This window comes from Aythya marila (assembly GCF_965140915.1).
Source record: "Aythya marila genome assembly, chromosome: 13".
Taxonomy (NCBI): domain Eukaryota; kingdom Metazoa; phylum Chordata; class Aves; order Anseriformes; family Anatidae; genus Aythya; species Aythya marila.
The window spans coordinates 14658500-14683728 of NC_139054.1; the positions used below are offsets into that span (position 1 = coordinate 14658500).

The following is a 25229-nucleotide window of genomic DNA, read 5'->3' on the forward strand; positions in this document are numbered from 1 at the left end:
GCTTACAGCTCCGAGAAGCATCAGAGTGAAGGAAGGAGTAACTGAGCCAGTGGAGAAGATACTGAAGCTGTTTGATGGGTAAATCCTCTCCTAATCCTCTCCTAATTTTGATTCACCTCTCCTTGGGATGTATGCTGGTGCTCAGAATCGAAAGCTTGCAGTGATTGTTGGACTAACCAGCTTGCTGTGATGTGGACTTCCCAGCAGATATTTACAGAGGATGGTGGTCTGTAGTCCAAGAACAGAGTGCTGCTTAGCACTAGAGAAGAACACTCTCTTTTCATTTTTTTCTGATTCTGCTGGAAGAGCAAATGGTCACAGGTGGCTTCCCTCTTGATTTGTTTGGGTGCTTGAAGAAAAATCCTGTCTGAGGAGGCGTCCAGGAATAGACAGGGTGAGAAATCTGTCAGCCAGAATTTGGCAGTCTTTTAATACGATACGTGTAACCAGCTTCTGGATGTTGTTAGCTTTGGTTTGTCGAAGTTTTAAAGCCTTTATTAATCTTGAAACTTGTTCCTCAAATCTCTTTGTAAGCGGAATGAAATAAAGTATTTAAATTTTCATACTCGTGCAAAGCAGGTGTTTGTAAAATGCTAATAATCAGCAGAATTTCCTAATTTTCAAGATGCTTCTTGTTTAGTTCTGCTATCAGCCAAACTGGTCTCCTGACCTAGCAGACAGAGTAGGGATGTGGGACTGGACTGCAAATGCTGGTACGTGGCTGAAATATTTCAATAGAACTTTTTTTTTTTCCAATTTCTTCACAGAAGAACTTGAAAACTACAGGATTTTCATTGTTGTTGTTTAAATACTGTTTGAACAACAGTGATATGAAATAGATAATGATTTTTAATTGTGATGCAGCGGGCTAATCAATTTCTTGGCTGCCAGAACTGCCTGCTGAACCGCCACTTTATAAAATAGTCTCCTGTCCTCTGCATGGTGATAGGTGATGTTTTTTTTTGGCATAAGACCTTAAAATAGGTTGCACTAAAATATATTTGAGCTTTGGATTTGTCTTTTTTTAGTTGGTATTTGTTGTTTGTTTCGGTGTTTTGTTTTTTTTTGTTTGTTTGTTTTATTTTGGTGTGTCGACGATTTTGTGGAAAACTGTTGTTCTCTGTGAACTTCAAAAGCTGAAATGGATTGGGAGGAACATCTGACACCAAATGTTTGTGTTTTTTTTTTTTTATTTTTTATTTTTTTTATTTATATACTTGCATTGCACCTTCTCTGCTCTTCGTATACCATACACACTTAAAAACATAACAGCAAATTTCCTTCAGTCATTCTGTGGATTTTGTGAGTCATGAACTGAAGCTACCAGGGAGCTGGTAGCTGAATGCCTGCACCAGGCGTTGTTTGGGGCCGTGTCCCTGAGCATGCAGCAGCTCTGCAGAGGGGCAGTGGCAGGTGGCTTTGTTCTTGTGGAGGGCCACCTGCTCTTAGGGAGCTTGGAAACACCTTTCACAGCCTGTAGGCTTGCACTACTACAGTATGGGTTGGCACAGGGATTTTAAGTGCAGGTGATATATTTATTTACCTCAGAATGGTTTTGTAAATAAGTATTTTCAAGAATATGTCTGGGCTTTGGTGGTGGCATTCTCCCCTCTGAGCTAGGTGCTTTCTTCAGCTCTGTGGGTACTTAAGGCTGACCTGTTTTTTCTGCACTTTTTCCCTGTATCCACCCTGTGCCCCTCAGCCCCAACACCTGCATTATCCTGTATTATCTCTTTCCTTCTCATGTGTTCCCTAATTTTCTTGCTCCGTCGTTGTTGCTGGAGTCATGTGGAAGGCAACACCTGTATCGGGTGGTATATAGTCACTGGTGAAAGGTGGCAAACCTGCCCCCTCAAATTCATCATCTTTACAATTTTTATATAGGGATACAGCTGATCCATGTAATATGACAAACACCCAGTGTTCCTAGGCCTTCACTTTCATGGCCTTTGTGGGCAGCTTCACTTAGGTGTCCTGGAAAAATTGAAGTGGATGAAGTCTAATGGTGTGGGGAGCCTCTTTGGTAAGGAGCTGCCTCTTAGGCTGTGCTTGCAGGCTGCATTCCAAACTGAGTGCTAACGAGTGCAAACTGAGGCTGGCTGATGTTGCCATCAGGCTGGCCCTGAACTAATCCAGCTGGTTTGTCCATGACTTTGAATTCAGGGCTCAGCCCCTGACTGCAAAATTTGTCATCGGGTGCATGAGTTTGAATATTTATATATATTTTCCATCATGTTTTTAATTATTCATGCTGATATAACAACTTACTCTTTTGATTATGAAGCATAGCTTCATCTGTATTTATTTCTGAAGTACTGCAAACCCTGATTTTGGAAGATCATTTTCTGAATGAGTCCCTTGAGAATGGAAGTACAAGGAGACCACCCGTCTCCCAGATGTAGTTTGAACAGCATTCAAAGGCAAAACGGATGAGTGAGCTTCCACAGGGCCCTTGGGGAGCCTACTGCATGGTACAGAGTAGACACAACAGTTAAGGTAACTGTGATGATGGGAAGCTGTAAAGCAGATGATTTAGATGTTATATGCCCATTCCTGTTTAAGCTGCCAAAGTTTGTTTAGTACTTACAGTGTCAGGGGAATGCTTGAACACTGTGAAGTGGTGTGAAAAGACCTTAACCGTTATTTGAGGGCTTGTTGTGGTGACACTGGTAGTGTTATCTCATAGTTGTTGTTCTTCTGTATAGCTGAGTCTTGCAAGATGCCTGTCCCCGCGTGCTTAACCATGTGAAACCATCAAGGATTTCCTCAACAGCGAAGAGACTGTCTGCACAGAAGGTGGCTTTTTGCAGCACCCTGTTGTTATCTGAAGACCTAGCTGTAGAGTAGGGCAAAATGTCCTGTAGTTCTCCAGCACAGAGCTGTCTTCCCTGCAAGCTGCCTGTGTCTCTGTATGGCTCTTTTTCAACCGAATTCAGGCAATTAAGCAGAAAACTCTCAAGAAATTAAGAAATCAAGATCTACTAGTACTAAGATCTACAGAGGATACATAAAGTTGCCTTTGTAATAACATGTGCTACAATAACACTTTAAAAAAGATTTTCTGGGATATTTCGTAGCAAACAACATGGAAGGTATTCAGCAAATATAACAGGAAGATCAGAAACCCATGTGTTGACTGGGTAAGGAAAGTATTCCATCACCAGCCTGGTTCTAGAAAACATTATACTGCTAAATACGTGGGCTTTGTGAGAAACTTGCTGGAAATTAAGTAGGGGGTTAGGCTGCCTGCTTCTGTGTGCCTAGCTGCTTTACTCTTTAGAGAAATATAACTTTTCTCCAAGGGGCTATGGCAGTCTCTTTATATTTTGAGGGAGCTGGAGCTCTGGGTAGCTACAAGATGTTTGTATGCTGAAATGTTTTATCTGCTTACACTACCTGGCAGCTGCCTTCTGTTGCTGGAGAGTGGAAAGGGAACTGTTGAATGTGCATCCTTGTTTTGCAGGGGACCAAAATGCCTGCAGAAATCTGGTGAGTCCTGACAGCTGCTTCAATATTTGAGTCTGTGAGTTAGCCGTTGGCTACCCTGTTTGTGTACCAGCTTGTTCTGGTTCAGTGAAATGGGTTTCAAAACTGTAGAATTACAATTTGCTACACGTCTAGTGACTACAAAAAAAAGAAGTGTGTATATTTTGGATCAAATAGTCAGTCTGAGGAAGTGTCTACAGGCAGAATGAGATCCATTGCTTTGAGAAAAATGTATAAAATCAGCGGCATGGTGTGTGCTGAGAAGCTCAGGTGTATTTCATGGAGAGGGAGATGCTTAGAAGTTAACTTGTGTATACAACACTCAGGGCTTGGCTACTGAATAGTATTCAGTATGTGCCAGGTGCAATTCTCACTGTAATTTGGTAACATTTCTTTGAATCATTAACCACAACCTCCCTAGGGAAATTTAGCAGTAGTTCTTTTCAGTCTTCTGGTTCTCCCCCTATGACCTCCTTAAAATTGCAAAGGGAAGTTAAGTATTGTTTTCTCAATGAGAATTTTGGGCAAATTGGGTGTGTTATGTTTTTGTGCCTCTGAAAATTCCCTTTTAAGTCTGTTGTAGTTTATATTTCAGTAATTTGAGCTTTTTCCTGTATCAAGCAAAAAAGAAATGCAGTCTCCCCAGAATACATCTTACTTAACACCACTTTGTGCAGTTTGAATTTAAGGGCGTGCTGTGAAACGTCTCATAAAAGAAAATGTAAGAGATAAGGTAAAAAAAAATAGATTAGATAAAGTAAAAAGATAACACTGCTGGAAGAAATACACCACTCGGCACTTAACAAAAGTATGGCGTAACTTTTCCAGCCAAATCTTCATGCAAGCTTGAAACCAAAGGGGACTATAAAAAGTAATTGGAAGTTTTTGTTCAAATCTTACCATTGTAACCATGATGGTCCTTATAAAAAATAATTTTAAAAGGTGGTGTTTAAGCAGAGATGATATTTTATCAGTGGTTATTTGGCTTTTTTTGTCTGAAAAAGTTTTGAGCATCAGCTGTTTTCATCAGATCTGGAAGACTTCAGCTCCTTAACGTCAAATTCTTGTTCTTTTTGAATTCTAGTAAAATAACTAAATGCAACAGATACAGAAATAATGGGGTGATTACACTGTTGTAAGTCACATACTCAAAAGAAAAGATCCTCTGTAGTCATGTTGGTTGCACAACCAGTGATTATGGTTCCAGTAGCGTGACTATGAGGAGGTTTGTGCTTAACCTGAAAAGTGAATTCACAAAGCATTAGGTGTGTGGCTTCAGTAACTTATTTTAGTCAGGAAGTAAACATTTATCTGCGTCTTTAATAAATTAACTGTTTTTTCTTGTTTATCTTACTCGTGTCAACAGGAGAGGACCAGTATTTAAAAATGCTGCTGCCTGGCACATCATGGTTTTTTGTGGTACAGAATGGTCTTGCGTGGTGAAGCACAGAGAAGCTAAGATGTGAGGGACTGAGGCTGCTGCGGTTGGATGGTAGATGGTAACTCGGTACAGGCTAAAGCTGAGTTGACCGACAGGGATGCGCCTTTTAGAGCTGCCACAAGCCCTGGCACCCATGGTTGCAGCCTACAGCACGCATAGCTACAACCTCAAACTTGCTGGACTGAAAGGTGAATGCCAAACTGAACGTAGGGGCTGGTGCCTCCTGATGCTTGTAGGGGCAGGATGGAGGGAGGTGCTGCAGCCTTCAGGCGTGTGAATCCATTCAGTGCCGTGGATCTCGGATGCCTTGACTCACCTCTACTTTTCTTAAGGGTGAAATTTGGCTGTAGCTATTTTAGCACAATGCTGTGGTGGTCTTATACTGGAAATAGTTGTTAAGGAAAGGGAAAGAAGCCTACCTTGCGAATGAAAACAGGCCTGTAGGGTTGTTCTGCTTCCTCGAGCTCTCCTAGTAAAGAATTTGGCTGCGAGGACAGCTTTGGTTGTGATCCAGTTCAACTAGAGATTTTGGCAGGAGGTGACTTCAGAGCCATTATCCAAGATTTTGATGTATTCAGGATGAAAAGCACATCTGATCTTAATGCTGCAGCAGTGTCTGTGATGAAGAACGTGTGCTTACTCTGGCTGTGCCATTTTAGGATCATGCTCTTCTGATTTGCATTGGGAAGGCTAGATAAATTCAGGGAAATCTGATTTTATGTTCTTGAAGGTTTGCTAACTTGAGGATGGCTTCCAGATACATTTTAATCATCACTTAGCTACACAGTTATGTTTTAAAAGCAAGACTGTAGCTTGGTTGCTGCTGCTACACAGACATGTGATAGTTTAACCTTCTAACATCCTGATTTCCAAAGAGGGCAGTAGTGGCAGAGAAGCTGTCAATTCCGTACTGAAACATGGAAACTCCTGTAAGTAACTGAATTTGGTCTAGAAAATACAGAAATCTTTACCAAAAAAAGTGTGTGTGTGTGTATCCTCAACAGCCTGCTGCACAGCACAGTTACAAACTGCCTGTAAATGTAGGGTGACCTGTTTACTGAAACGCATGGTGTTCCATAAACATGAGGAAGGCTTTTGGGTCACATCTTATTCAACTGAAGGGCAGAAAGATGTGTGAGGACCTGCAACTCGTTTTCTTGGAAACTAGGTGCTTTTTTTTCTCCAGTTGCTCCCTTAAAGAACTTCTTTTCCAAATACATGTACAGGTGACGTGCTAATGTTTGACGTGTACCTTCCTGGGGATGTCTAAAGGAAGACCAATGAATTTATCCTCTTGTTGCTTTGCTTTACACCACCTCCTTTAGTTAGAGAAGCAAGGGCATCCTTACTGCTAGGTGGATGTAAAATGTCCACCGATAGGTTTCAAGTGGGAGTACAACAGACTGTCCTTGCAGATGCAAGCAAAGGATGGTTTTCTGCATCTTCAGGCAAGAAAATCTGTCCTAGGAAAGAAAATTATGCAAAAGTGGACTGTCTGGTAATAAAAGTCATTCTCACATGCTGCCCAGCCCTGCTCCAGAGTAAAAGGTGGTTTCCCTTTAGCAGAGGAAGAGAACAGAAACCCTTGGAACTCTTCATCCTGGGACTTAGTACAAATAAGCAAATGGCAAGCGGCAATGAAGGGAAAGCCTTTAATGTTACACAGCAAAGTATAAGCAATAGATGTGTGTTAGCCATTGCCCAACACTGCAATGTGTACACTCACAAACTTTAATGTGAGTTAAACGCGTTGAGTTCCCTAAAGGTACTTGGTACTTGAAGAGGAACTTTTCAGGCCTGCTTGTAACTTTACATGAGAGAAACATTTCTTTTTAAAAGCAAAAATCTGCTTTCAAGCCTCAAAATGCCCTTTCTCTCGACCTTCTCAGATTGGCCAGATTTGGCCTCCTGAATTTCATGTAGAGTTGATCTGTCGGTTATCTAATCTCCTTCAGCATCTCCCACAATTCAGCAGAAGCATGGGGTTTTTTTCTTGTTCGTGGTGACCCAGGCTTTACCTTTGCCATTAGTAGTCCCTTGTACTTCCGTAAGTGTATAGAGGAAAGGATGGGTGGTGTTCTCTCTGTTGGAAAATTGAAAACTTTATCTTGAATTTGAAGGCTGAAACTTCATCTTGTAATTGTCTGTGATGTGTTACAGGTAAAACAGCACACGGAAATCAGAAGGCAATGTTTTGAGCCACGTCTTGACAGAACCCTACCCTGCAGTAGGCTCTGCTGCAGGAAGGGCAGCATGCTCATGGTGTGTGCACACAATTGCAAACTGTTTTGCTCATGCAAGGGGCCATGGTTATGTTGAAAATAAGAAAGGTACAGGATAGCCATGCCAGTGGAGAAGTATGTGGTGATTCTTGTCTTTTTACTGTGTTAACCTTGGAGCACGTGTGTAAGACTGTGCTGTTGCATTCCTACAGATTTGTTTAGCTTGTGGCTTTGAAATGAAAATAGAAACTATAAAAAGCTTAGAAGGAAAAAAAACAACCCAGTGAAAACAAGGCAGTCTGATTTGCATATTGGTGTTTGTTGTGTCTCTATACAATGAAGCATCCTACAAAAATGGGAATTCCTGCAGAAAAGCACTGAAAGGTCTGTGATCACAGTAAATCTGCTGGTCAGACTGCTTTGATTTGGAGCCACGTGCTCACGATGACCTGTTGTGTTTTTGACCAGCCAGCTGAGGAAAATGAAATTGTGCTGAAGGTGCCATTCCTGGAGAATGACACCTGAAAACTTATTGCCTTTGGAGTTGTTGGGCACTCGTGCCTTCCTGTAATGAGCATAGGGAAGAGAAGCAAGAAGAGGAGAAAAAGCAAAGCTGTTAGAGAAAGCTGGGAGACAAAACAGGAAGCTCGCCTGGGCCCAGGAGCTGTGTCAGGCCCGTAGTTAGTGTCACAAGACAGCAGCCAATTAAGCAGTCCTCTGGAAATGCGAATGGTAATTGTGTAGGGCCTGGGCTGGCTTTGCTGTGGGTTTTATCTCCTGAATCACTTCCTGGCAGAGGAGCTGGGTGGATTGCAATGTAGAGCATGTGGGTTGGAAGCAGAAGTGCCTGGTCGGGGAGGAGATGTAAGCAGCTTTGGAAACAGAAGTGGGTGTTGTGAAATTGGAGGTGCTGGCTGTATCTCGAACAGGCGCGTTATTTGAGCTGCCACAGGTGTTTGCTGTGGATAAAACAGGAAGAAATCCCACCCTCTGAGAATACAGCATAGCAGTTCTGAGGGAAGTCAGGGTCTGTCGACCTGTGTTCGCCTTCTCACAGCCTTCCTCAGGTGTTTCCTTGTGCGGCAGGCTGGCCTTGCTCTGCATCTCCGGCTGTTGGCAGCCATGGGTGGGCACAGCAATTACAGCCTCCAGGGGCCCAGTTCAGAGGTACAGCTAACAAAAAAATAAAAGGCAATATCAACTGAGAGGGGATCTTATTAATATTTATAAATGCCTGAGGTGTGGGAGACAGGGATTTGGCCAACCTCTTTTCAGTGGTTTGTGGGGACAGGACAAGGGGCCATGGCCACAAAATGGAGCCCAGGCAGTTCCACACCAACACGTGAAAGAACTTCATGGTGAGGGTGACGGAGCACTGGGACAGGCTGCCCAGGGAGGTTGTGGGGTCTCCTTCTCTGGAGATATTCAAGGCCCATCTAGACACCTACCTGGGCAGCCTGCTCTAGGGAACGGCTTTTGCAGGGGGGTTGGACCCCATGATCTCTCGAGGTCCCTTCCAACTCCTGCAATTCTGTGGTTCTGTGATCAACGAAAATGTTTAAATGGAAATGTACTGTTTTATCAATGGAGGATTGAAAGCTGTGTTTGCTCTATCAATAATTAATAGGAAGAACCATTCCTCAGCTTTTAGGAAGCGGTGCAAGGTGATGTCACATACTGAAAAGAAGCTCTCTGTTGGAAATGTAATCCACTTTCAGCCTGCGAGCACTTGTGGAACTGCTTCTGAATTCACATCAGGTGGGAAAGCCCTAAAGGCAAGAAAAGCTCCCTAACCCACGCAGAGCCTGTGTAGCCTTGCCAATGGCTGTTTAGAAACCTGTTTCCTGCAGAATTTGTAGGAAACTTGAATATTGTTTACAGATCAGTGGCCAGTGTTGGTTAGTTCTTTTACTTCCCATGGTGTCTTCACTTTTGTTCATAAAAAGCTTGCTGAGAACTCCTCTTTGAACAAGAGCTTATCCTGTTGCTGTCTTACAGCATCTTAAGAAATTTTTAATATGAATTTGTCACCAGTCAGAACAGGACCTGGTAACCAGAGATGATTTAGCTGCTTGATGCTTAGTGATCTCAATGCAAATTTGAACAGACTTACTGACTGTTAAATGTGACTTGGCAGTGTTATAGCACAATTCCTTAAAGCTATACCTAGCGTGATTAATATTTCAAAGAGCTTGAGAGTGTACAGGAAGAGGGAGGGACAACGAGGTTTCCTGGATAGGCCAATTGATGCAGCTGATAACTGGGAGGAAGTAGTAAAGAAAATATATTACTATTAATGAGTTATGATTTACTGTTGGTACCAGTGGCAGCTGAGCTGAACTTGAATGAAACAGTGCTTTGTTTTGTTTTTCCAGATAATTTTTGGAGGACTGACCCTAGTCTTGCTTTGGGTTGGAAGTAGAGTGTCTCTGCTTCCATCTGTGTGCCTGGAAGCTCCCTGCATCGCACGGCCACGGCTGCTGGTCCCAGCTGTCACTTGCTTTGATTCACACCTGAGGTTAGCAGCTGTGCTGGTGCAGAAGCTCATGCACAGCTCCCTTTCATGCAAGTAGTTCAGAACCAGCTTCTTCCAGTCCTATGTGTTTTCCCTGTTTCAACTGATGGAGACAGTGATGCAGATAATATGATTTAGCTACAACTACAGAGCTGTTCTGTGAGGTTTGTGCTGCCTTGTCTCTTTCGTGTCCTTTTCCCCATCAGTACTGAAAGGTGTAATGGCAGGCTTTGTACACTTGTACACGCTTTCCTCTTACTAAGTGCTTGGTGAATAAAAGCAGTAAGCACGTTCTTACCTGGCTTATTTATTTTTTAAATGTGCTCAAGCCCAGGGATTAGGAAGGAGCAGCATGCACAATGTTTGTGCTTGTGAAGGTTGTCAAAACTTTTCTTGGAAATACCAATTTTATAAAGTTTTATGATGCCTTTGCTGAGATATATGCCTTTTAGGTACTGATGGGACAAAGTATTTGTAAATTAGTCTAAAAGTTGGGTTGTGGAACAAATCTGCACTTCCTTGATTGTGATCTGAGTAATGAGGTCTTTATCTTCACATGACATACCACTGTGTTCTCCTCTGAACCACTAGAAATAAATAGAGGTTTCTTCAGACCTAGGACATGAACAGTTGAAACCTGTTAAAACTTCTGGTATTGTATGTGTTATGTGTTTTTGTGGTTATTATGTGAAAAACACCAGGAGAGGTCTTCAGTTGCTTGTTTTCCTCTTCCATGAAAACTAATGCACACACACACTATCCAACCCTGATCTTGAACTTGAAGAAACTCAGGAAGCTTTCCTGCAAGCTCACCCTGTCAGTACGTTCTGCTTCCATTCATTCTTCTGACTTGCTCCAGGTAGCTCTGACAAAAGCTGTTCAAACTTCTGGTACAGCAGGAGGAACTCGATTCAATTTCTTATTTCTCGAAAATCCCTTTTATGCAAAGCGTGTGCTGCAATAAGCCATTTCTTTAAAATCAATTTCGGATAGTTGTAGAGGGTTTTAATCTAGTAAATGAAATACGGAGACATCTTGATTTTGGAGCTATGCTCTCCTGACAATTATATGTGATTGTTAACAGTCACAGAAATGAGTCTTACTCTGAAGGAAAGTCTAGTTGCTCATGAGCTGGATGAAATCAGCTGTGACTGTGATGTTTGCCTCCAATTGAGTTTTCCACTGTACTGGGCTGCGTGACATAAGTGAAATGATGAATTATTCAAGACGAGGTGAGAGTAATGCAGGCTTAAAGACATCAGGTTTAGGTCTCTGTGTGCCTGTCAGTGAATAAGCATACCTGGATGGCAATTAATCTGTTAACGTGCTGTGTGGATCAGCCCAACTCACGCAGGTGTCCAGGAAACCTGAAACATTGCAGGGTTTGTGTGTTGTGTTCTGTGTAGTGTTACCTGGTAAAACACGGCGATGTTATCTCGCTATAACGATGTCAGATCATAGCATAGAATATCCTGTTGTGATTTACCACTCGTCTCCTCGGGGCTTGTAGGATTATGTTTAAAAATAAACAAAGGAACCCCATATAAGCGCTAACCCTCCAAGTGTTTGCATTTAGGTTGTGTTGGGACCCTTCTGTGTAATGATGGATGCACTGCTTGGGAAATTGAGGCATTGCTAATAACGTGGTTCATGTATGGAAAGAACATCTCATTTTTACCTGAAGTTCTTTGTATCCTTCACCTGGAGGGAGCCAAAACACAGCTTAAAAAATTCTGCTGGTTTTCAGCTCCCCTGGTGGTCCCCTTATGTGTCTTTTGTGTCTTCATGACACTTTCAAAGGCTGCCCTGGTATCTGAACTGAAATCTTGGTTTTGGGTGGGGGCAAGCTTAGGTCACAAGGAACGCTCCTGCTAGGGAAAAATTCAAAAGGGGAGAGCTCCTCTTGCATTTGGCATGTTTATGCTGTCCACTGTGGTGGTAGCATCCCTCTCGTGGGTTCTGAGAGCTTTGCGAGGGGTAGGATGCTGCAGAACAGCCCTGCTGCAGCAAAGGGTGCTCTGCTTTTTGTCCCAGTGCATGCAACAGGGTTCCCTTCCCTGGCCTGGGGCTATTTGCTTTGGCACTGTGGCAGGGCATAAAGCTGCTTAGTTCAAATCTTTCTCTAAATCTCTGTGGCTATTGCAGCAGGTGTTTGCAGTAATCTCTGTTGTTCTGCAATTACTGCCTGGCATTGCCTTCCCTTAGGCGGCTGGACCCGGGGTAACCACAGGAGAAGCACGTGTGGAGGTCTTCTGAAGTCATTACCTCCAACTTTGTATGCGTGGTCTTGTGATGTTTAGCAGTGAAAGAAGAAATTACAATTCTCTGCTAAGATCAAAAGTTTCCTTTTGATCTTTTATTAAAATCGGAAAGAAAAAAAATCCCCTTTCCTCTCTCTTTTTGCAAAGCACCCCGAGTGTGCTCTGCAGCTCCATCCCACGTGGAGGTGAACCTGAGGGTGAGCTGAGAGGGCTGCTTGGGTACCTCTTAAACCTTGGGGCTCATCTGACCCTGGCCTCCGAGCGTTTTTCGAGCGAGCAGCTCTTGCTGATCACTTCCCTCTTGTAATTCACTTACAGCCCACGTGTAGGGACCTGGGACTATGAGGTTTACGTGTCGTGGACTGTGATATGAGGAAGTCTGAAACAGCTTGCTTAGTCTGCCAGTGCACTGAAGTTTCTCTCGTGGAGTGAGCTCCTCTGCCATGAAATGCCTTCCTCCTTCTTTGTTTTCTTACAGCACTGTGAGCGGTTGGAGTGATGATGTTGTAGTAAAGCTCTGCTGGCACCAAGCCAGGTATTGACACAGCAAGTATTGACATAATTACATGATTTCCTTTTTTTTTTTCCTCCAGTTACAATTGCTTTCTCATGTGTTTTTCATTTGCGTATGGCTGAATCTTGGCATGGTGCAAAGGAACGTGCCTGGCTGTGTGCAGAGATCCTGTGGGGACAACGTGGGGCTCAGGAAGAAATGTGAAGGTGGGAGTGGGGAGGAAAAAGTGCCCTGAACTTCAAAGCTCATCTTTGGTTCTCTAATCTCTGAAAAAGAGGAGTCTTGTGATCTGGGCTTTGGTTTTTCAAATTAAAGTAGCCGCTAGGTGGTAAACTTGCTCCTTCCTCACAGGAAGAGTGACTCACGAAGGCAGCTGATCAGAGTGACTCTGTGCTCTTTTTCAAGATTTATTCTTCTCACAGAACGTCCTTGTGCTGGTGGTGGAGCTGAAACCAAGCCTTGTATCAGACAGGGAAGAGAAAGTGTTTTGGAAACATTCAGCGTCCTCTGACTTCTGAAAGTTTCAGGTTTGCATGCTGGAAGAGCTCCTGCAAGCCCACAGCGTGGTTTAGCAGCAGCCAGGGGACGGGGAAATCCTGCTGGTGCCAAGGCAGCGCCAGGACCAGCACTCCAGCGAGCAGGGGAGCAGATGTACCGCGTGCGAGAGGTGATGTTGGAGCACGGACTAAGAGGAGCCTGCAGGATCTGGTGTTGATTTGTGTGTTGCAAGCGATGGAGCTGACACCGGACTAGGGGTGGTTCTGTCCTGCCAGGATGGCAGTGGGTGCTCTCGCTTCCTGGTTGCAGTTGCTGTCACCAGAGTCACTGCCAGGCATTACAGAGCCAACTTCTTCAGGTTTATTGCTTTACTTCCCTTTGCCTGATTGAGATGGAAAGAAGTAGAAGAGATTAATGGAAGCATCTCCAGCAGGATGGCTTCTTACGCCCTCAAGCCCTGGAAGCACCCAGAGCCTTTTGGTACGTATGCCTGCCATGGGAGAGTCCTGGAGAGTGCATGAACCGTGCCAGCAGTTATCCTGTGATCTGGTAGGAAACAAGCAGCAGTTGCCCACTTAAGTATTGTGGTAAATTAACTAGAAGATAAGCGTGAGAACAGTTGTGTCTTTGTGTGCGTGGTTTAGCCTGGAAAAGCTTTGCTTGCCCGTAGAGGGAGTATTATTATTATTTTTTTTTTTGGCGGGGTTGGGGGGGAAGGTGATTTAAACTTGTATCTCTGAGGGCTGTTGTAGGACTTGTGAAAGAAACACGTAATTGAATTGTCTTCTGTGTCCTTTTTTTCTGCAGGCTAGATGTTATCTGGGTTCTGTTAGGACTGAAAAGTGTTTTGCTTTTTGCTTTTGTTTTCTAAACGGTGAGAACAAATGTGGAGATAAAGAGGCAGGAACGGGGAGCTGACATAACTCCAATTCCTTCTTCTTAGCACAGGCACTTGTGCTTCTTGCCAGACAAGGGATTCAGCTTCTAGCAGGCTATAAATTTATGCTTTTAGTGCAGATAGAATACATGAATGTGGACCTCTTTTAAACCTACTCGCACATCTTGCACAGCCACACTTGAAAATACTTATTGTGACACACAGGCACAGACTTTCTTGGCTCTCCTCTGGGGTGCATCAGGCTGTGTCTGCTGGGAACTGGAGCCCTGCGCTTCCTAGGAGCAGGTTGTCTGAGGGACAGCACAGCATGCTCTTGAAATTCAGTTATATTGTTAGCTGGCAAACAGCTGTGAATCCTTAAAAAAAAAAAAAAAAAAAAAAAAAAAAACTCAAGTCTTCGGTTTTCTGCTGATCGAGGTATGTCTTTGTGCTTGCAGAATGTTAAAGGCATTGTTTCTGGCAGGGCAGAGTGCAGCAGCTCACATGCCTTCCTGCACGCCCATCAGCAAGGATTCAGCTGATGAGTTTGCATCAGCAAGCGCTCAGCACTTTCTTTACTCTGTGTTGTGCATCAGTTTAATGAGTAAACAGGGCTTGAAAGTTAAGCAACGTTGTGTTCCACAGGGTAAGGCTCAGTAAAGAGCTCAGTGTGTCGCTTAGTACAATGCCAAGATATTTTTGGGTGGTGTGGTGCCTTTTTTTGTAAAAGGAAGTGCTTTCTGCAGACTGTGTAATTCATACTGTTTGCAAGTGCTGTCTTTTTCCCTTCCTGAAATAAGGCTGAGCTGCATGTTTGGTTCCTCTCTAACTCTCTTGAAAAATATGTCTGTTTGCGAGAGAAAAGCGAACGTGGCCTATCACCTTGTTAAGGTGAAAAAATCTCCATTTTTCAGGCTGCAAAGTCTGTTTTTGAGGCTAAGACCTGATTTTTTTTTTTTTTTTTTCCCAAATTATGTTAGTATTAAGCATTCAGAGTTTGTGCTCTTAGTTTCCCTACCATCCTGGGGAAAAGGACGGGAGCCAGGTCTTGTGTCATGGTCTGGTCCAGGCAGCTCCTTGAGATGGGCAGGGCAGGCAGCAGGTTGGGGACACTTCCTCAGGATTATTTATGAAGTTTAATTGCACACTTCCGTGAGTGACCTGCATTTTGAAGCTTCATCTTTGGGTAGTGAATAGTCAATATTAACTTGGGTTGTTTTGATCATTTGTGTATATCAGGACGGGTAGGTCAGTGAGTGCAACCCGTCTGAAGAACATCACCCAGCTGTGTTTGTGGGGTTCCTTCCTCCCTTACGAGTATCCTTGTTGGAGTTTCACATGCGTCTCACATGCAGAAATTATTTAGAAAATACACCATTGGATGTTACGTGCCTTGTCTAACATGGTGTTGACCAGAGTTGTTCTTTACCTGCTATTAGAGTGGATTTTTTTTTTACTGCTCTGTGTGGTATTGATCAGCAAATATAAATTGATTTGCAGTCTTTGTGGGTCATACAAAGACAAGTATTTGGAGAAAAAGGAAATACTTTCAGTGTCTTTTTAGACCAATATCTGTAGAAATATTTGTTTCTCTGTAGAGAAAAATATCGGAGGCATTCAGGCTGCTCTTGTGTTTGAGTTCCTAGTTGCAGAAGCTTGTGATAACTCATGCATTGTTACTGGATGTTGGACTTTGTATGTATAGCATTTAATTTTCCAAATGATCACACTGACATCTGATTCACAGGAGTGAAAACTGGTGGTGAGTGACATGTGGCAACACGTACGGGCTATGGTCAGCTGAAATATTGTCTGTTCCTAGTTCTTCAGGGGGATTGCTCTTTGCTTATAGTTTGTCAGTCTCATTGCCTTGATTAAACCTGTCCCATGTCTGGCAGCTGGCTCGCTGTGATTCAAAATCAGTTTTAAGCACATTTCATACACTCCCATTTTCAGTTTAACTGAGCATCACAGGAAGGGGTTTACAGTCCTGCTGTCTGTAAGGTCAGGAGCTCACATCCTGCAAAAAACTAATACTGTGCTCCTAGGCTGCAGTGTTTAGGAGCTATTTGCTGTGCTGGCTTTTCAGGCCACAGAGCTCAGCAGCAGGAGGAGAGGCTGCTGTTGGCCTTTTCCTCATGCGGGCTGGATCTGTCGTATGTGCTGCCCTCATTCCGAGCTGGAGAGTTAGCACACCTGCACGAGCTGTCTGGGATGCACTTACGGTCCCAGGACAGGGTCTGCTGCGTGCTTTGGTACTGTGCATTAGTGCCTCCTGTCCTTCGGGACAGAATGCCAACTAGACATCCACCCAGCTGGTTTAGAAAATGAGTCTTCACGTTTGTGCTCTAAAAAATGTCCCTTTTTTTCAGGTTTGGAAGTTCTGGCCATGGATCAAAAAGGTTATCGACGAGAAAGTTTCCAGAGCAGCACTAGTGATGAAGATATGCTAGAAATAGCAGGAGCATCTCTGGACTTCCCCATGGCAGATGATGACCCACCACTCGACAGAGAGATGGGAGGTAATATTCGTGCATCTCTCTGCTTCTTCTTTTTTCATAATGTCTTTTGGTAGGATTTAATGTAAATATTTGCTCTGTGGATCTCACTTTGCTAGTGTGAAAGACTAGCATTTTGGCACCAATACAGGTATTTTGCAGCATTCTGCACTGCATTATATCCATGAATAGATTTCTGCAGAATGCTCATGTGTCATGCATGCTTGGTATCTGATACCGCTTTTTTAAAGGTGGTTGATGGGAGGTGTGCGTCCAGTAAAAGTAGAAAATATCCGTAAAATAAATGGCAATTGCAAGAAGCAAGTGATTGACTTCAGTGTGGTGGTGGGGATGCACTGCTTCTTTAGCTCTAGTGTCTGAGCTGCCTACTACTGGCTGTGTGCTGCCAGTGGCAAGGAGGTAAATTGTTCTCTTTAGCCATCTGTGTGGTCATCTTACTATAAAACGTAGCACATCCTGTCTCATCACTTTGCTTTTAAGGTTCCTGAATAGAAAAGTTTCTGTAACTTCCAAAAGTAGCTGCTGTAGGGAAGAGCTGACCATGCTATGAGGGGAGTATCTTTATCACCAGTGTGAAAGGTGCAGATGATGGTGCTGAGTGATTCCTAGGGGGCTGTGATATGAACAGAGACTGCCCCCTCCCCTTCCTGTCTTCCTTACTGACAATTTTAAAGGTTGTCCTTGGCCTTGCTTCAGTGGAGAGAATCTCAAAAGTTTAAGGGAGTAAAAGGATTTGATGTTGAGCAGCGTGAAACACTTGCCTTCCCCTGACACCTCCTGTCTGTCAAGAAAGGATCTGTTACTACTTCTATCTGAGCCTGAATTAGTGAAATTAACAGGGGAGAGGTGAATGTACATTTTTTTGCTGACCTTTGGCACTAAATAAGCAAGGTATATCTGATTTTTGTCTTCCATGAATTATCATAAATTAGTCTAAAAGTGAAAATATTTTATTTTGGACAGCCAACTGCCAGTCTCTGTGACTTCCCATAAGCCTTTTGTAATCTCTTTCTCCCATCCTTGTTTGCCTTAGGGCAAAAACTAAAAACAAGTCTTTCTATTTTGATTCTTGACTGTGTGATCTTGAGGTAGTACAAATGAAGAGACTTCCTCAAATGCTTGTCACCTGCCAGTAGCTGCTGGGGATACTGTGAGCACTGTGTGGTTTTCTTCTTGTCTGGGCCCCTTTCATCGCCTTCCAGGCTCAAGCCTCCCAGGCTCAAGCATGAGAAGAATTATTGTTTCTGTATCAATTGCATCAGCTCTGAGTGATAAGTGAAACTTTGTGGTTATGAAGTTCTGTAAGTCTACAAAGGGAATATGTGAAAGATGTACATCTTGAACGTGTTATTTCATGGGTTATGCTGACTCCATCTAATGTGAAAGACAACAGCTAGTACTGACAGGTTTGCTCTGTCACAGATAGCAGGCACTATACTCCTCCAACCTGACCTCGTGATGTCCAGGACTTTTAGAAACAGACATATCACCAAATGGCTGAGGTTGGAAGGGACCTCTGAAGATCATCTAGCCCAGCCCCTATGCCAAGCAGGATCACCTAGAGCACATTGTACAGGATGGCATCCAGGCAGGTTTTGAATATCTCAGGAGAAGGGGACTCCACAACATCTCTTGGCAACCTGTGTGTCTGGGAGTTCACTTCAAAATTCCTCACATTTAACATGAAATAATAACTTGTGCCTGAAGTTCTTATGAACATTCGTTAATTATGCCTACGTGCAGAATTAGATACATAAAAATAATTGCTTTATGCATGTTGTTAATGCATCTCCTCTGTCAAGATGCTTTTTCCGTAGCTGTTTGGATATGAGCTATCTGAAGTTAAATGTTTGTGTTTAATATTTAGAGAGAATGCGCTAAATTATTTCCCTGACTTCTTGTAAGGAAATTAATTGCTCTATAGAGTTTCAAAGCAGTGGTAGATAACGTAGCTTTCAGTGGTAGATAACTTGTTTGTTTTGCTGTTTGCCTGAAACTCCTCTGCTCTGAAACTTCATCCCTTCTTTATCCCCTCAAAATGTTTTGCCACTTGTCTGAAACAGTACTCAGTTGTTTCCCTCCTTGTTTAAGCAGGATTTTTCCATCTCTGCTCAGTGCATTTGAAGGCCTGTGACGCCTACTGTGAAAAAAACTTGGTGGCAGGAATCACTTCCAGGGAAGTGGACGTCAGTTTAGCACAACTGTCCTTGGAGTGGTTAAGTATGCCCCACTAAAATGTAAATTGGAATAAAGGTGGTGGGGACAGCACTTGAGGAGGCTACAGACGGCTACTCTGCAGTGTAACAACTGTTTGTCTGTTTCTTGCGATTTTAGCAAACTTAATCATGGAGAGAAGCAGTTTCAGCAAAAAGGGGCTCTTTCTGTTAACAGGAAGTATAAATCTTTGCTAGTTTTGACATTGAAGGAAAAGAGGAAATTTAAAACGGGAAGTAGTTGCCTCCCTGAATACTGGTTTCAGTTCTCTATGGATTTTCCCTACTGAATTCAGAAAATGTTTGCTGACAAATACTTGGGTGTCAAGTGCCCAGCCTGCCCTTCAAAGGTGTAGCAATGACACATGCTTTGCCTGAGCTGGAGACGTGGTAATTGAAGTTCTCTTGTGGTGGTCTTCTGCAAACTTGTGGTTGGGACCTGTATTTCTGACGTGCTGCATTTGCTGTGACACATTGAAGAACAGAGGTTTTTTAGTGATGCCATTTGAAACCAGAATCCAGCCCTCTTTCACCTTCTTCTCCAAGACTAGCAGTGTCTCAAACTCTCCTGCGAATTAGCTGTGGCATCTCAAGTATGAAAATGATTGCAGCTGGAGCTTTTAGATCCTGTGAAATGACTTGAAGAAGAATCACATGCTCTTTGATAAATTTGTATATCTGGATTGCATTTCACAGCCAGTGCTCTTTCATGCTTTCCTCAAGAGCCCTGACTAATGAGAGGCAGGATTTTCTTGCTGTGTTATGGAAATGGGCAGCGGCAGCCTTGCACGTGGCCTGTAACATGTGATGCTTGTATTGGAAAAATATCTTTTTCACAGGACCTATACAGAGTGTGAGACTTTGTTCCGAACTGGAATTTGCATGTATGCACCTCCTTTCTGAAGTCTTGAGTTCTATGAGAGCTTGATATAGTTGTAGATACTGAGTTCTTCAGGCTTGGTTCAGTTGAAATGATTTGCAAGACTACAGGTACTTTTAATGCCTTGTACTGTGCTGTCTGCCTTAATGAAAAGTCACCATGAGTAGCACAATATATTACTCATCTTTTTTTTGTTTGAACTTCAGCATTTTGTCAATAAATAATAACAGATAAGTCTCCTTGCTTTTACATAATGTGCTTGAGAATCAAACTTTGATGATTCCACCATTTCCTTTCTCCTGTTTGGAAAACCAGCACATTTAGCCATTAGCAGCCTGTATCTTCATCCAGTTGGTCTTCTGTGGGAGAACTTACCCAGTGATTCCCAGAAAGCTTTATTTGTGTAAGACCCTCTGAAGAAGATTCTGTAAAAAGCTTCAGGGATACCCAAATACATTGTCAGTTATGTCTGTGGTCCTGTTGCTTTTTGGAAGAAATGCAAGATTTACATGGTCTGATTCCTGTAACAAAAGCTCTGTTGGAACAGATGCCTTAGCAAATACCAAGTCTCCTAGTTCAGCTCTTGCTTCTGTTGTTATGAAGGTAAGTTGTACTTGATATTCCTTTTCCAAACTATTAAATTTGTATCTACAGATAGTTTTCTTTGAACAGTAGTTCTGGTTGGGTGTGTAAGTTAGTCAGTGATGCCAACTTATTTTGCACTTTTCTTTCATGGCTCTTCCTCAACTCATCACAGTGGTGAGGCAGGTACTGGGCATGGGAGGAACAAGGTACAGTGCTTGGGTATCACAGTAGCCTCTGGATGTACTTTAAATTGTAGGGGACAAAAGCAGGACTGTGTTCCCCATTTCTTTAGAAGAAAGACTTAAAACATTTAAAGGCTGGAAAGTTCTCTTTTGTTGTACGACTTAAGAAGTTTTTTCTTTTGAGCTCTAAGGGAAGAATAGAGCATACTCCTAACACTACTCTAACTCTCAAAAGTGTTGCAGGATAAGCTAATAAGCAGGATAATAAGTTAATACATGGGGCTGTGAGAAGAGGACCAGCTGAAGACAGGCTGAAGACAGTCCTGGCTGCCAGATCTGCTGTTGGAACCATAACATTGAATACATCTGGTGGAAGTGGTATTGTCAGCTCTCTGCAGCTGCATTTGCTAAATTCAGACCCGCAAGTCCACATGTTACTGCTGTTGCTTCATCTGGCAGTGCTTTTGGCATATTCTTCAGCTGCATTTGTCCTTGAATTCCATATTGCCAGAGCAGTAGGAGGCCCTGCTGAGCCTCCACCCGGCACAACGATAAGACCAAAGTTAACATTTGTTAATGTGTAGTGTGTCAGACTTGTGAGACAAGGTTTAAATGACAAGTTATCACTAGTAATTGAAGCCAGGAAAACTTAATCACGAGCCCCTTTGAGTTCTTATGTATATTGAATGGCAAGATAAATAGTGCTGATGAGGCCCTGGAGGGGCTGCAGACAGCACAATGACATATTGCTTGAGGGTAAAAAAAATAAATGAATTGTCTGCCTGCTAGAAGGCAGTAAGCAAAGAGCATTGCCACTAGCCTTTTAATGAGCAAAATGTTGACAAAGTGGGAGAAGAAAGACTTTGCAGTGCATCCGTGACTGATCCCCCCCGCTCAGGAAACTCCACTACTAGATCTGTTTTCCTGCGATGTAGTTTGGCTTGGTCCCAGGCACGTGTGCCAGGAGCATCGTAGCCCTTGCTGTCTCATCTGACACGTTTAACTGTCAGTGCTTGTGGTAGAGGTCATCCCTCCACAGACAGACTGCGGATGAGGTTGTTAGTTGGCACTTTTTGTCAGTCTTTGGAACTGGATCATTGGGGTGAAGGGTATCTGGAAATTCTCAGTGTGCAGCTCTAACCCACCCGACTTCAGAGAGCGAAGAGTGTTATCAACAAGTTATTCAGCATCTCAAAACCCCTGCGCAGTCAGCTTCAGCCATCTGCACACTGAGTCTGTGCAGCTCAGCAAGCAGGTGGGTATTCATGCTGGGGAACGTGTGCTGCCAGTCAACATGTCCCGAATGCTGTCAGAGGAGCAGCTTCAGGATGAGACCTCTTTCCATAAATCAGGAGCCGCAATCTGTGGATGTAAGTCTGCTCTTTGCCCTTTCTTCCTTGCCTGCAAGCAGGAGCCTCTCCCTTGTGCTGATCCTGCCCCTTCCAGGCGGTGGAAGGGCTGGCTCATGTGACGGTGGCTGCTGACGACATGCTTGGGGAGCAGGGAGAGCCTAGCGCTGCCTGTGTTTGTCTTCACCTGAGTCCGAGGGAAAAGGATGAAGCGAGAGCTGCCGTAGAGGAAACAACACCCCTTTTCCCTTGACTTGCCTCGCCGTGCGATGGGCTGGTGAAGGTCCTTCTGCAGGAAAAGGAGCGTCTCCGTGAGGGTAAGGGGACTGTTGCCAGGGAGGAAGGGGAACACATCTGCCTGGAGACGCACACTGCAGAGGCTGTGAGGCAGCAAACTGCTGCTCACGGCTCTCAAGCTGCTCTGGTTTCTCCTCAGACGGAAGGTTTGATTGCAAAGGGTGAGCAGCCAGGGTGGTCTGTCAGATTTCTGCTGTGTGATGATCATGTACGGCAGTTCTTCCTTTTTGTCTGAAAAAAAATATAATCCTTTTTCCATATGTGTTATGGGAAAAAAGGACAGGGACACCTCTCTTGCAGGTGCTGTGCTGGCAGGCCAATTAATTAAGTGCTGCAGGTTTCCTGTGTTGCAAATGACAGATGCCTGTAACTTTAAAGAGCACTGTTCCTGGCTTTAAAAAAAAAAGGCAATCTCTAAAATGGAGCATTAACCCATTTAGGGAAGAAGAGGTGATCCAGAAATAAAAATAAAATCTGTTTAAATATGAGCTGTGTTTCTCTGACAGGACTGTATTGAACTTGCTGTCTCTTGTTTTAAATACTGATTTGGAGGTACATATGTTAGGAATTGGAGAGACCTACAGGATCATCTTGATTGTGTTTTGACAAGGCATTACTGAGCAGATTTTCCTGATTTATTCCTATATGAATTTCCTAGCATTCCTTATTTGCAACAAGCTGAGGCAGGAAATATGATCTCGATAAATATTTATGGCTGTCAGCCATTTTATAGTTTAGTATTAATCAGGGAAAAAAAAAAAGGACGTTTTCTCATTATCCTTTGTGAAATAGACTGCTTCTCCACTTGCACAGCCACAAAGTAGTCGTGTATTGCTTGGGGACTTCGGGGTTCTGATTCGGCGATGTGAAATCCGGTCACCTTAGGCATGGACTGAATGGGAGCAGTGTCTGGAGAGCAGGTTCGGTCTCCAGAATGCACCTGACTGTTCCTGAGCACGCAAGTCAAGGTGAACTGTCCTTTCTGTGCTCGACCTCCTTGCAGAGACTCACGGTGCGGTTGCTGGCTGCCGCATTGATGGAATGTGGAGGCTGATACCTGCGTGACTTTTGGCCCTGTTTAACAGGGCAGACCTGAGGATTCAGTTCCAGCAGCCCCTTTTGCTTGCTGAGCAGTGCTTTGTACTGACTCTGTGCCCTTTTGGTCTGGTCCATGTTGCTCTGTGGTAGCTCTGAGCTGGGAGGAGGTTCCCATGGCAGCTAAAAGTCATGGGCCTGGGCAGTTATTTCAGAAGATCGAGCAAGGAATGACACCAATCTCATCTTTCAGCAGAAAATGCTTCTCAGTGTTGTGTCAGCTTGGTTTAACACCACTTCTGATACTTTTCCTTTGGCCTTAATTTTTAGCTTGAAGAAAGACTGTGGTAAGTGTCCCCAAATAAACTGAGCGAACAGTGAAAATGTGCTGTCCCCAGTATGGATGTCTGAAACGCTATTGTACTTCCAGAAGTTTGGGTCATTCCTTTAGGAAAGATAACAGACTGTTTTGACTGATCTGCTTGGTTTTGAGAGGCGTGTCCAGGAGCTGGTAGTTAATCTCATTTTACATTTCTCAAGGCAGAATTAATGTAGTCTTAGGATAACTGGGTGTGGTATTTAAAAAAAAAAAAAATCATCACCCACACTTAGCAAAGCCTCAAAGACCTCCCAATAGTGCTTTCTTGTTTCTGTCTGCAGCTGTTCTAAAAGTGATGTTGCAACGGTGGTTCCTTTTGTTTCATCTCTGTCCCCTAAATAATGTCTGGATGGATGCTGACTTCACTGTCTGCTTTTAACAGCATTAAGGAACCTTTGCTGGATGTACTGAATCTGTTGCCTCTACTGTTAGTCACAAGATTTGTTTTTAGTGCTGCTGTTATGGGTGGTTGAGGAGTTCTTGGTCTGTCAGGTCTGTAGAATAGTACTTGGGATTTCCACTGGGCATACTTGAATGGGGAAGTCTTTGAAAGCATTGATACCGGTTTGTGTATTTTCTGTTGAGTGCAAAAATGTTGTTGAAAGCAGAGTACTTCCAGGCTCTCAACAAATGTGTACTGTTTTCTTTACAGTGCAAGTTGGGTGGGTTGGATTTGTGGTCTGTGAACTCCACTGGTTGGGGAGATCTCTGAAGAAACTCACTTAACCTTTTTGTTTTTTATCCTAAATGAAGAAAGGATTTTTTCTTTTTCTTCCCAAAGTAGGTTATTTTGTGGTACTTTTCAAGTGCACTATGAGACTGATCTTGTTTTCTTCGTTATTATTTTTTTCTTAATGCCTTCTTTGCCTCAGTCTTTAGCAGCAAGACCAGTTGTTCTCTGGGTACTCAGCCCCCTGAGCTGGTAGATAGGGATGGGGAGCAGAATAAAGCCCTCATAATCCATGAGGAAATGGTTAGTGAACTACTACACCACTTAGACATACACAAGGCTATGGGGCCTGATGGGATCCGTGTGCTGGTACTGGGGGAGCTGGCAGAAGTGCTCACCAAGCCGCTTTCCATCACTTATTTATCAGCAGTCCTGGCTATCTGGGGATGTCCTTGTCAACTGGTGGCTAGCAAATGTGAAACCCATCTACAAGAAAAGCCTGAAGGAGGACCCGGGGAACTACAGGCCTGTCAGTCTGACCTCGGTGCCAGCGAAGGTTGTGGAGCAGGTCATCCTGAGTGCCATCACGCAGCACTTGCAGGACAACCAGGCAATCAGGCCCAGTCAGCATGGGTTTATGAAAGGCAGGTCCTGCTTGATGACCCTGATCTTCTGTGAGAAGGTACCGTGCTCAGTGGATGAGGCAAAAGCTGTGGATGTTGTCTACCTAGACTTCACTAAGGCATTGGAACAGGCTACCCAGGGAAGTGGTTGAGTCACCATCTCCGGAGGTCTTCAAGAAACGTGTGGCTGTAGAGCTTAGTAGCAAGGTTTAGTGGTGGACCTCTCAGTACTAGGTTAGAGGTTGGACTGGATGATCTTGGAGGTTTTGTCCAACCTCAATGATTCTATGATTCTATAAATGAAATACTAAACATTATCTTTTTTATGTGGGAGTTTTAATACTTTTCCATTTACTGCCTTTCAATTTTGACCCAGTTTTTGTTTTATCTTTTTTATTTTTTCCTCTGAATAACTGTAAACACTTCATGTCTTACAGAACTGCATCTAGATTTATTCTCCTGCCCAAGTCTAATAAATCAACCTTTCTACCAAGAGTGTCTTCATCTGTACACCCTTTGTTTTAGGAAAGGTGTTTTTTCACTTGAGCTTGGTTTGGATCATAACTGTCAGTGAGTGAAGGCTGCAGTTCAGAAGAGCAAAAGCTCTGCAAAGAACAGTGTTGTCAGCTATCAGTTCGAAGAAGCCCTTCCTGGTTTGTACTTCTGAAATAGTCATTTTTCTT

At 43.5% G+C, this 25229-nt stretch overlaps 1 protein-coding gene across 7 annotated transcripts in view; it reads left to right on the plus strand.

Annotated features, from left to right (window-relative positions):
- Window positions 1–25229, plus strand: part of LOC309883160 (H(+)/Cl(-) exchange transporter 5) — a 45081-nt gene that overhangs the window by 3218 nt on the left and 16634 nt on the right. For 2 of the 7 annotated variants that reach the window (XM_082770984.1, XM_082770989.1), the window contains exons 2-3: window positions 2–78; window positions 16187–16336. In XM_082770984.1, the coding sequence (XP_082627110.1) occupies window positions 75–78; window positions 16187–16336 (154 nt within the window). In that variant the 5' untranslated portion in view covers window positions 2–74. Of the gene's footprint in view, window position 1; window positions 395–12826; window positions 13418–16186; window positions 16337–21664; window positions 21860–25229 lie in introns of those variants that run through there. The other 5 variants (XM_082770988.1, XM_082770985.1, XM_082770987.1 and 2 more) reach the window with 4 other exon arrangements.